Source organism: Scyliorhinus torazame, unplaced genomic scaffold (genome assembly GCF_047496885.1).
Source record: "Scyliorhinus torazame isolate Kashiwa2021f unplaced genomic scaffold, sScyTor2.1 scaffold_85, whole genome shotgun sequence".
Taxonomy (NCBI): domain Eukaryota; kingdom Metazoa; phylum Chordata; class Chondrichthyes; order Carcharhiniformes; family Scyliorhinidae; genus Scyliorhinus; species Scyliorhinus torazame.
The window spans coordinates 558004-570762 of NW_027307812.1; the positions used below are offsets into that span (position 1 = coordinate 558004).

The 12759-nt window shown below is 54.9% G+C and overlaps 1 protein-coding gene across 1 annotated transcript in view; it reads left to right on the forward strand.

Moving 5' to 3' along the window:
* Positions 1-11281, forward strand: part of LOC140405576 (uncharacterized) — a 112289-nt gene extending 101008 nt beyond the window's left edge. Inside the window, exons 3-6 of the mRNA XM_072494133.1 lie at positions 1992-2402; positions 4338-4754; positions 5956-6064; positions 11124-11281. Coding sequence (XP_072350234.1) covers positions 1992-2402; positions 4338-4754; positions 5956-6064; positions 11124-11163 — 977 coding nt within the window. The 3' untranslated portion in view covers positions 11164-11281. The remainder of the gene's footprint in view (positions 1-1991; positions 2403-4337; positions 4755-5955; positions 6065-11123) is intronic.
* Positions 11282-12759: the final 1478 nt, after the last annotated feature.

The window sequence follows — 12759 nt, forward strand, 5'->3', positions numbered from 1 at the left end:
CACACACACTGACACAAATACACTGACACACAGACCCGCATACACACCCACACACTGACCCACCCACACACTGACACACCCACACACACACACTGACAAACCCACACACACACACAGGCACACCTGCACACCCACACACTGACACACCCACACACTGACCCGCATACACACCCTGACACACTGACACACCCACACACCGACACACTGACCAGCATACACACCCACACACTGACACACCCACACACCCACACCCTGACACACCCACACCCTGACACACCCACACCCTGACACACCCACACGCTGACACACACCCACACGCTGACACACCTACACACACACACACACAGACCCACATACACACACACAGACTGACACCCACCCACACACTGACACACCCACACACTGACCCGCATACACACCTACACTGACACACCTACACACACACACAGACACCCCCCCTACAGACACCCCCCCCACAGACACCCCCCCCACAGACACCCCCCCCCACAGACACCCCCCCCCACAGACACCCCCCCCCACAGACGACACCCCCCCCACTGACACCCCCCCCCACAGACACCCCCCCCCACAGACACCCCCCCCCACAGACACCCCACCCCACAGACACCCCCCCCACAGACACCCCCCCCCCCCACAGACACCCCCCCCCACAGACACACCCCCCCCACAGACACACCCCCCCCACAGACACCCCCCCCCACAGACACCCCCCCCCACAGACACCCCCCCCCACAGACACCCCCCCCCACAGACACCCCCCCCCACAGACACCCCCCCACAGACACCCCCCCCCACAGACACCCCCCCCACAGACACCCCCCCCCACAGACACCCCCCCCACAGACACCCCCCCCACAGACACCCCCCCCCACAGACACCCCCCCCACAGACACCCCCCCCACAGACACACACACACTTACGCACAGACAGACCCGCACGCACAGACCCGCGCGCACGCTGACACACATACACAGTCACACACAATCACCCACAGAGACGCCCACACACAGACTCACATCGACACAAAGACCCAGACTTGCACGCACCCACACACACACCGGCACGCGCACACTCTCTCGCGCGCACACTCTCCCTCGCGCGCACAGACCCTCAAATGCACACTCTGTCACACTCACACATATGCACACTCACACACACATTCACAGAGACACACACACACACTCACTCACACTTGCACACTCACACACACAAACCCAGATTCACACACTTATGCACACACTCACTCGTACGGTAACCAGCCGGAGGGCTGGGACCAGATTTACTTGAAACAGAGAGGGAGTGATCAGGAGGTATGTGAGAGAGAGAGAGACGGGTGGAGAGGGAAGGGGAGAGATAGAGGGAGGTATGGAGAGAAAGGGGGTTTAGAGAGAGGAATGGCAAGAGAGCGACAGCAGGATGGGGAGAGGAAGAGCTTGGGGTAGAGAGAGGGAATGATGAAGAGAGAGGGTACGTTGGGGAGAGGAGAAGGAGAGAGAGAGAGGGAGGGATGGCAAGCGAGCGATGGGGAGAGAGGTAGAGAGGGAGGGTGGGATGGAGAAAGGGATTGGGAGGGAGAGAGGTCAGGATAGAGGGCAGGATGAATAGTGAGGGAGGGATAGAGAGGGAGGGAGTGATGGCAGCACAGAAGGAAGCAAGGGAAGGATGGAGATGACAAGAGAGAGAGAAAGGAATGGAGGGAGGGAGAGAGAGGGATAGAGATGGAGGGCTGGGCAATCAGTAAAGGGATGGAGAGATAGTGAACGAGGGCAAGGGATGGATAGTGAGACAACTGCAGAGTAATGGGTGGGACGGACTGATAGAGAGATAGTGAAAGATGGAGAGAGTGAGACAGCGAGAGAGAGGTGTGGGAAGGATGGACAGAGCGTGGAAGGGGTGGATGGAGGTTTGAGGAAATGGGAGATGTCACATGCTGCTTGTTTGTAACTTGAGGACGCTGACTTCAATACCAGATACTCGGACAGACCTGGAGTTACTGGTCGCTGAAACTGCCAACGAGTCCCTGGTGCCCCAGATCCTGTCCCTCAACTGCTCGGGCCCAGTGAGAGCTCGACTGGGAGCTCCGGCCCAGCTCCAGTGTCGGATCGAGGCCTCCAGCGCGATCCCAGGCACCATGTACGGTGTGGAGTGGCAGGCCGCCGGGGAGGGTAGCGTGACCCTGGCACGCCTCGACCAGGGACAGGAGAGTGCCACCTACCTCAACCCTCGATACAAGGAGCGGCTGATGGTCAGCTTAATAGACGTCGACACCCAGATCAGATTCAGCCACGTGGAGAAGCAAGATTACGGAGAGCACTCGTGCAAGGCCTGGGTATCCGGACATCCCGAAGGATCTGTGACCACCTCCGTCACGTTGGAGGAAGGTAGGCAGGTGGGACGTGGAAGGGAGGGTGGCAGATGTGGGAGAGTCCGCCGGAGGGTCAGTACTGAGGGAGTGCTGCACTGTCAGAGGGTCAGTACTGAGCGAGTGCTGCACTGTCAGAGGGTCAGTACTGAGGGAGTGCCGCAATGTCAGAGGGTCAGAGCTGTAGGAGCGTCGCACTGTCAGAGGGTCAGTACTGAGCGAGTGCTGCACTGTCAGAGGGTCAGTACTGAGGGAGTGTCGCACTGTCAGAGGGTCAGTACTGAGCGAGTGCTGCACTGTCAGAGGGTCAGTACTGAGGGAGTGCCGCACTGTCAGAGGGTCAGAGCTGTAGGAGCGTCGCACTGTCAGAGGGTCAGTACTGAGGGAGTGCTGCACTGTCAGAGGGTCAGTACTGAGCGAGTGCTGCACTGTCAGAGGGTCAGTACTGAGGGAGTGTCGCACTGTCAGAGGGTCAGTACTGAGCGAGTGCTGCACTGTCAGAGGGTCAGTGCTAAGGGAGTGCCGCACTGTCAGAGGGTCAGTGCCGCACTGTCAGAGGGTCAGTACTGAGGGAGTGCCGCACTGTCAGAGGGTCAGTACTGAGGGAGTGCTGCACTGTCAGAGGGTCAGTACTGAGGGAGTGCCGCACTGTCAGAGGGTCAGTACTGAGGGAGTGCTGCACTGTCAGAGGGTCAGTACTGAGGGAGTGCCGCACTGTCAGAGGGTCAGTACTGAGGGAGTGCTGCACTGTCAGAGGGTCAGTGCTGAGGGAGTGCCGCACTGTCAGAGGGTCAGTACTGAGGGAGTGCTGCATTGTCGGAGGGTCAGTACTGAGGGAGTGCCGCATTGTCGGAGGGCGTATACTCCTACAGATGTGCGGAGTATTTGCTTCTCTCAGAGGGGGTTAGTTTGTAGAATTCCCCCCCCCACTCAGCAGTGGGATTGAATCATTGAATATATATATTTATAAATTTAGAGTACCCAATTCATTTTTCCCAATTAAGGGGCAATTTAGCGTGGCCAATCCACCCCCCCTGCACATCTTTGGGTTGTGGGGGCGAAACCCACGCAGACACGGGGAGAATGTGCAAACTCCACACGGACAGTGACCCGGGGCCGGGATCGAGCCTGGTACCTCGGCGCCGTGAGGCAGCAGTGCTAACCACTGCGCCACCGTGCCACCAGATCATTGAATATATTTATCACAACCACAATTGCTTCACAGCTCCATGGTCCCAGGTTCGATTCCGGCTTGGGTCACTGCCTGTGCAGAGTCTGCACATCCTCCCCGTGTGTGCGTGGGTTTCCTCCGGGTGCTCCGGTTTCCTCCCACAGTCCAAAGATGTGCAGGTTAGGTGGATTGGCCGTGATAAATTGCCCTTAGTGTGGGGTGGGGTTGCTGGGTTGTGGGGATCGGGTGGAGGTGTTGACCTTGGGTAGGGTGCTCTTTCCAAGAGCCGGTGCAGACTCGATGGGCCGAATGGCCTCCTTCTGCACTGTAAATTCTACGATAATCTATGATAAGGACCCTGTGGAAACCATTGTCAATCTCCTATTGGGCCCTGTGGGGTAAAAGCTTCACAGATAGGGAGCTGAGGCCACGCAGCCGGAGCCCATTACAGGCTTTATGTCAAAGCAGGCCCAAAACAGGGCCTGGTGTCGTTAGTCCTCACAGTGAGGGCTGGAGTGGGAGTGAGTTACTGCAGAATATTTTGTACAGTTAAGTAAATCTCTAATCTAGTATCACTGGCTTCCTTACACAACAAGAATATTCAAGGGCGGGTTTGACAGATTCTTGAACAATCGGAGTGGAGGATGGGTGGGGAGAGATGAGGAGGGGGAGGAGGATGCTGGTGTCTGGCAGACATGCTAGCACTGAGCAAAGGGGCTGAATGGTCTCTGATGTAAAATTTGAAATGTTGCCCTCACTCTCTCTCTTATTCACTCCCTCCAGATGCGGCGCCCGACGTCAGCCCCTCCACCCTGCCCACCACACGGGCCCGGAGGCCACACCTGCCCGAGATCCTGGCCCTCAACACGTCGGAGAGGGTGGTGGCCCGGGTGGGCGGGCCAGCCACGCTGAGCTGCCGGGTGGTGGCGCTCCACGCCGGGCCCGAGACCCGCTACCGCCTGGGCTGGGCCTCGCTGCGCGCGCCCAACCTGACCGTGGCCCAGATCGACCAAGGCACCGAGACCTCCAGCCGCGTCCACCCCAGCTACTGGGACCGTGTCACCATGACGTCCCGCGGGCCGGCGAGTGAACTCCGATTCCGCGTTGTCAAAGAGGAGGATCCCGGCGAGTACGTCTGCAAGGCTGGCATCTCTGGCAGGAAGGGCGATGATATCTCCTCCCCGGTTTTCCTGCTCAAGGGTAGGTGTGCGAGTGGAATTGTGTGTGTGTACGTGCGTGCGAGACTGAGCGTGTGTAAACGTATGTGTGCAAGTTTGCTTGTGCGAGTGAGACTACATGTGCGAATGTGCGTGTACACGTGAGAATGCGTGTACCTGTGAAAATGTTAGTGTACACATGAGAATTTGTGTGTGTACGTGTGAGAATGTGCATGTAGGTGTGAATGCCTGTGAGAATGGGAGTGGGCGAGCATGCATGTGAGAATGTGTGTACACAGGACAATGCATGTGTACATGTGAGAATATGCGTATACACATGAGAATGTGCGTGTACATGTGAGAACGTGCGCATGGGAATGGGAGTGTGCGGGACGTGCGAGTGTTCCTGTGAGAATGTGCGTGTACACGTGAGAATGTGCGTGTGCAGATGTGCTAGTATGCATGAGAATGTGCATGGACACGTGAGAATGTGCGTGTACACACGAGCATGCATGGGTGCATGTGCGAGCATTCGTGTTAGAATATATGTACACGTGAGAATGTGTGTGCATGTGTTTATGTGCGCGCGTGCTTGTCCGTGAGAGGTGAGGAGGTGGGTGGTTTGGAAGGGGATCAGGATAGGGCAGGGAGCCCCCCCCCGTTCCCCAACCTCTCTTCCTACGCCACACTCCCCCGCACCACTAACTTCAGCTCACTCAGTGATTCCCCAGGCAATTGCTCATCTCCTCCATCTGCAATATCTGGCCTCGTCGAACTTCGAGCCATCCTCTTAGCCTCCAGCCACACACTCCCCCACCCAGCTCCCCATCCATTGCGAGAGGGCTGGTCCAACTGGCGAGGCAACCCACAGTCAAATAGCTCCCAGCTCACTCCGCTGAAGGTAGGGGTGGCCCAGATCCGCAGCAGCGTGCAGCCACCAGCGCCCCCCCCCCAGAGGGCAGTCAGTACATCGCTGCGTGGGGTCTGAGGTCAGGTGGAGGTGTCCAAGGAGTGAATCAGGTGGGGTTTCGCACGAGGAGTAATGGACACCGCCAATGAGAGTGGATATATTATTCCAGGTTCTGGTGTGACTTGAGGCCGTACCTCTGGGTTACTGGTGGGTGACAAGGCCGAGGTTTTCCCCTCACCATTGCTGGTCCATTCAGCACCAGGAGGGGGATGATCAGGACATGTCTCACCTTCACTCGGATTCACCGCTGCATCTCCATGTTTCTCTGCCACAGGAAAACAGAAGGTCCTCTCTGCGTCTTCCGAGACGGCCATACTCTGGCTGATCCTGCACTTCTTTGTGGTCCTGTTTGCCATGGCGATCGGCATTGGTTCCTGCTTCCTGTAAGTACAAGTCACGGGCAGCGGAGAGTGCATCCAGCATCGGGAACGGTCCATCGGGAGAGACAATCCCAATCCCAAACCCCTTCCCGTTCACTCCCACTGTGCACAATCCCAATCCCAAACCCCTTCCCATTCACTCCCACTGTCCACAATCCCAATCCCAAACCCCTTCCCGTTCACTCCCACTGTGCACAATCCAAATCCCAAACCCCTTCCCGTTCACTCCCACTGTGCACAATCCCAATCCCAAACCCATTCCCGTTCACTCCCACTGTGCACAATACCAATCCCAAACCCCTTCCCGTTCACTCCCACTGTGCACAATCCCAATCCCAAACCCCTTCCCATTCACTCCCACTGTACACAATCCCAATGGACCCAAACCCCTTCCCATTCACTCCCACTGTGCACAATCCCAATCCCAAACCCCTTCCCGTTCACTCCCACTGTGCACAATCCCAATGGACCCAAACCCCTTCCTGTTCACTCCCACTGTCCACAATCCCAATGGTCCCAAACCCCTTCCCGTTCACTCCCACTGTGCACAATCCCAATCCCAAACCCCTTCCCATTCACTCCCACTGTGCACAATCCCAATCCCAAACCCCTTCCCATTCACTCCCACTGTGCACAATCCCAATCCCAAACCCATTCCCGTTCACTCCCACTGTACACAATCCCAATGGACCCAAACCCCTTCCCGTTCACTCCCACTGTGCACAATCCCAATCCCAAACCCCTTCCCATTCACTCCCACTGTGCACAATCCCAATCCCAAACCCCTTCCCATTCACTCCCACTGTGCACAATCCCAATCCCAAACCCATTCCCGTTCACTCCCACTGTACACAATCCCAATGGACCCAAACCCCTTCCCATTCACTCCCACTGTGCACAATCCCAATCCCAAACCCATTCCCGTTCACTCCCACTGTACACAATCCCAATGGACCCAAACCCCTTCCCATTCACTCCCACTGCACACAATCCCAATGGACCCAAACCCCTTCCCGTTCACTCCCACTGTGCACAATCCCAATGGACCCAAACCCCTCCCATTCACTCCCACTGTACACAATCCCAATGGACCCAAACCCCTTCCCATTCACTCCCACTGTGCACAATCCCAATCCCAAACCCCTTCCCGTTCACTCCCACTGTACACAATCCCAAACCCAAACCCCTTCCCGTTCACTCCCACTGTACACAATCCCAATGGACCCAAACCCCTTCCCATTCACTCCCACTGCACACAATCCCAATGGACCCAAACCCCTTCCCGTTCACTCCCACTGTGCACAATCCCAATGGACCCAAACCCCTCCCATTCACTCCCACTGTGCACAATCCCAATGGACCCAAACCCCTTCCCGTTCACTCCCGCTGTACACAATCCCAATGGACCCAAACCCCTTCCCGTTCACTCCCACTGTGCACAATCCCAATGGACCCAAACCCTTTCCCGTTCACACCCACTGTACACAATCCCAATGGACCCAAACCCCTCCCATTCACTCCCACTGTCCACAATCCCAATGGACCCAAACCCCTTCCCGTTCACTCCCACTGTGCACAATCCCAATGGACCCAAACCCCTTCCCGTTCACTCCCACTGTACACAATCCCAATAGACCCAAACCCCTTCCCATTCACTCCCACTGTGCACAATCCCAATGGACCCAAACCCCTTCCCGTTCACTCCCACTGTGCACAATCCCAATGGACCCAAACCCCTTCCCGTTCACTCCCACTGTACACAATCCCAATGGACCCAAACCCCTTCCCATTCACTCCCACTGTACACAATCCCAATGGACCCAAACCCTTTCCCATTCACTCCCACTGTACACAATTCCAATGGACCCAAACCCCTTCCCGTTCACTCCCACTGTGCACAATCCCAATGGACCCAAACCCTTCCCGTTCACTCCCACTGTCCACAATCCCAATGGACCCAAACCCCTTCCCGTTCACTCCCACTGTACACAATCCCAATGGTCCCAAACCCCTTCCCATTCACTCACACTGTACACAATCCCAATGGACCCAAACCCCTTCCCGTTCACTCCCACTGTGCACAATCCCAATGGACCCAAACCCCTTCCCATTCACTCCCACTGTACACAATCCCAATGTACCCAAACCCCTTCCCATTCACTCCCACTGTGCACAATCCCAATGACCCAAACCCCTTCCCGTTCACTCCCACTGTGCACAATCCCAATGGACCCAAACCCTTCCCGTTCACTCCCACTGTGCACAATCCCAATGGGCCCAAACCCCTTCCCATTCACTCCCACTGTACACAATCCCAATGGACCCAAACCCCTTCCCGTTCACTCCCACTGTGCACAATCCCAATGGACCCAAACCCCTTCCCATTCACTCCCACTGTGCACAATCCCAATGGACCCAAACCCCTTCCCGTTCACACCCACTATACACAATCCCAATGGACCCAAATCCCCTTCCATTCACTCCCTCTGTACACAATCCCAATGGACCCGAACCCCTTGCCGTTCACTCCCACTGTACACAATCCCAATGGACCCAAACCCCTTCCCATTCACTCCCACTGTACACAATCCCAATGGACCCAAACCCCTTCCCGTTCACTCTCAATGTACACAATCCCAATGACCCAAACCCCTACCCGTTCACTCCCACTGTACACAATCCCAATGGACCCAAACCCCTTCCCATTCACTCCCACTGTACCCAATCCCAATGGACCCAAACCCCTTCCCGTTCACTCCCACTGTACACAATCCCAATGGACCCAAACCCCTTCCCGTTCACTCCCACTGTGCACAATCCCAATGGACCCAAACCCCTTCCCGTTCACACCCACTGTACACAATCCCAATGGACCCAAACCCCTTCCCGTTCACTCCCACTGTGCACAATCCCAATGGACCCAAACCCCTTCCCATTCACTCCCACTGTGCACAATCCCAATGGACCCAAACCCCTTCCCGTTCACACCCACTATACACAATCCCAATGGACCCAAACCCCTTCCCGTTCACTCCCACTGTGCACATTCCCAATGGACCCAAACCCCTTCCCGTTCACTCCCACTGTGCACAATCCCAATGGACCCAAACCCCTTCCCGTTCACTCCCACTGTACACATTCCCAATGGACCCAAACCCCTTCCCATTCACTCCCACTGTCCACAACCCCAATGGACCCAAACCCCTTCCCATTCACTCCCACTGTCCACAATCCCAATGGACCCAAACCCCTTCCCGTTCACTCCCACTGTGCACAATCCCAATGGACCCAAACCCCTTCCCATTCACTCACACCGTACACAATCCCAACTGACCCAAACCCTTTCCCGTTCACTCCCACTGTGCACAATCCCAATCCCAAACCCCTTCCCGTTCATTCCCACTGTGCACAATCCAAATGGACCCAAACCCCTTCCCGTTCACTCCCACTGTACACAATCCCAATGGACCCAAACCCCTTCCCGTTCACTCCCACTGTGCACAATCCCAACTGACCCAAACCCCTTCCCGTTCACTCCCACTGTACACAATCCCAATGGACCCAAACCCCTTCCCATTCACTCCCACTGTACACAATCCCAATGGACCCAAACCCCTTCCCGTTCACTCCCACTGTGCACAATCCCAATGGACCCAAACCCCTTCCCATTCACTCACACCGTACACAATTCCTATGGACTCAAACCCCTTCCCGTTCACTCCCACTGTCCACAATCCCAATGGACCCAAACCCCTTCCCGTTCACTCCCACTGTGCACAATCCCAATGGACCCAAACCCCTTCCCGTTCACTCCCACTGTGCACAATCCCAACTGACCCAAACCCCTTCCCGTCCACTCCCACTGTACACAATCCCAATGGACCCAAACCCCTTCCCGTTCACTCCCACTGTACACAATCCCAATGGACCCAAACCCCTTCCCAGTCTCCACAATCCCAATGGACCCAAACCCCTTCCCGTTCACTCCCACTGTGCACAATCCCAATGGACACAAACCCCTTCCCGTTCACTCTCACTGTTCACAGTCCCAATGGACCCAAACCCCTTCACATTCACTCCCGCTGTACACAATTCCTATGGACTCAAACCCCTTCCAGTTCACTCCCACTGTCCACAATCCCAATGGACCCAAACCCTTCCCGTTCACTCACACTGTACACATTCCCAATGGAGCCAAACCCCTTCCCATTCACTCCCACTGTACACAATCCCAATGGACCCAAACCACTTCCTGTTCACTCCCACTGTACACAGTCCCAATGGACTCAAACCCCTTCCTGTTCACTCCCACTGTCCACAATCCCAATGGAGCCAAACCCCTTCCCTCCCACTGCCCACAATCCCAATGGACCCACACCCCTTCCCATTCACCCCCACTGTCCACAATACCAATGGACCCAAACCCCTTCCTGTTCACTTCCACTGTCCACATTCCCAATGGACCCAAACCCCTTCCCATTCACTCCCACTGTACAGACTCCCAATGGACCCAAACCCCTTCCCGTTCACTCCCACTGTCCACAATCCCAATGGACCCAAACCCCTTCCCATTCACTCCCACTGTACACAATCCCAATGGACCCAAACCCCTTCCCGTTCACTCCCACTGTGCACAATTCCTATGGATTTAAACTCCTTCCCATTCACTTCCCACCTATAGAAAACCAGGTCTAATTCATTTAGGACAGCGTAGAGGGAGCTTTACTCTGTATCTAACCCCGTGCTGTACCTGTCCTGGGAGTGTTTGATGGGGACAGTGTAGAGGGAGCTTTACTCTGTATCTAACCCCGTGCTGTACCTATCCTGGGAGTGTTTGATGGGGACAGTGTAGAAGGAGCTTTAGTCTGTATCTAACCCTGTGCTGTACCTGTCCTGGGAGTGTTTGATGGGGACAGTGTAGAGGGAGCTTTACTCTGTATCTAACCCCGTGCTGTACCTGTCCTGGGAGTGTTTGATGGGGACAGTGTAGAGGGAGCTATAGGAAGAGGGTCAGTGCACAGAAGTTTGTGAACCGCCCCTTTGTGGATTTTGTTTTGAGCAGGACAGGAACGAAGAATCGAATCCTACCTGAACATGTCTGAGGAGACAGTGGAAAGCTCTGCCGTGTGTGAAACCGAGGAAGAATATCTGAGATAGAAATTGAATTATTTTAATGATGAAAGCACTTAGTAATATTAAAGATTCGGATCATAGAGAGTGCCCAGTGTGTCCGTCCCAATTTTTTGATGTTTGTCTATCGCAATCTAATCGATTACTACTCCTGTCAGGTACAAAGAAAGGGGAAATCGAACCAAGAGGAGGCAATTCGGCCCCTTGAGGCTGTGCTGTCATTCTACTCGATCATGGTTGATCCTCTCGCTGTGCACACTTATCCTTCCACTTACCCCATAACCACAGATACCTCCAAAACCTATGACGGCACGGTGGTTAGCGCCGCTTCCTCGCAGCTCCAGGATCCCAGGTTCGATTCCGGCCTCGGGTGACTGTCACGGTGGAATATGCACTTTCTCCCCGTGTCTGCGTGGGATTCCTCCGGATGCTCCGGTTTCCTCCCACAGTCCAAAGATGTGCAGGTTAGATGGATTGACCATGATAAATTACCCCTCAGTTTCCAAAGGTTAGGTGGGGCTATGGGAAGAGGGCGGGGTCTAGGTATGGTGCAAAATCGATGGGCTGAATGGCCTCCTTCTGCACTGTCAAGATCTGTGATTCTATGACATTAGCAACAAAGAAAATAGTTTTACAGTTGACAGTTACAACAGTTCTTAAGTAAAAGAGAAAGCCTTAACTTCCTTCCTAAACCTGCCACTATATTCCAATTAAGGAAACCAATATGTTCCAAATACCACTCATGAATAAAGTTAACAACAAAGATTTCTACTTGCTTTTATCTGTGCAGAATCATTCAGGATCAAATTGAATCACCTCTGTTCAAAATAGAGTGGCTGACTCTACAGACAGACCTGGCTCGTCACATTAACTGCATCATCTGTACCCAAAGAATCAGGCATTATTTTGTTTCTTCTTACAAAATGTCCCTTGACATTTTCCTGCCAAAGTATTTTTTCAGGGAGATTGAGGGAAGGATTACCTCGTTCATATGGGGAGGGAAGGTGGCCAGAGTGAGAAAGGTGCTGCTACAGAGGGGAAGGCAGGCAGGGGGTTTGGGTCTCCCGAGCCTGTTGTACTACTACTGGGTGGCGAATATGGAGAAGGTACGGAGCTGGGTCAGAGGGGTGGATTCTCAGTGGGTCAGAATGGAGGAGAGTTTGTGCAGGGGGTCGGGGCTGAAAGCACTAGCAACAGCGCCGCTCCCGATAGTTCCGGGGAAATACTCAGGGAGTCCGGTAATAATAGCTTCATTGAGAATTTGGAGGCAGTTTCGCCAACACTTCGGGTTGGGGGCAGGGTCAAGGGAAATGCCGATTCGGGGGGACCACAGATTTGAGCCAGGGAGGTGGGATGGAAGTTTTCGGAAATGGGAAGAGAAGGGGATTAAGACGCTAAAAGATTTGTTTCTTCGGGGTCGGTTTGCAGGATTGAGGGAGCTGGAAGCGAAGTATGGGCTGGAGCAGGGAGAAGGTTTAGGTACATGCAGGTTCGGGATTTTGCCAGGAAGGAGATACAGAGCTTCCCGGAGGAGCCGGCCTCCACATTGCTGGAGGAGGTGCTGACGA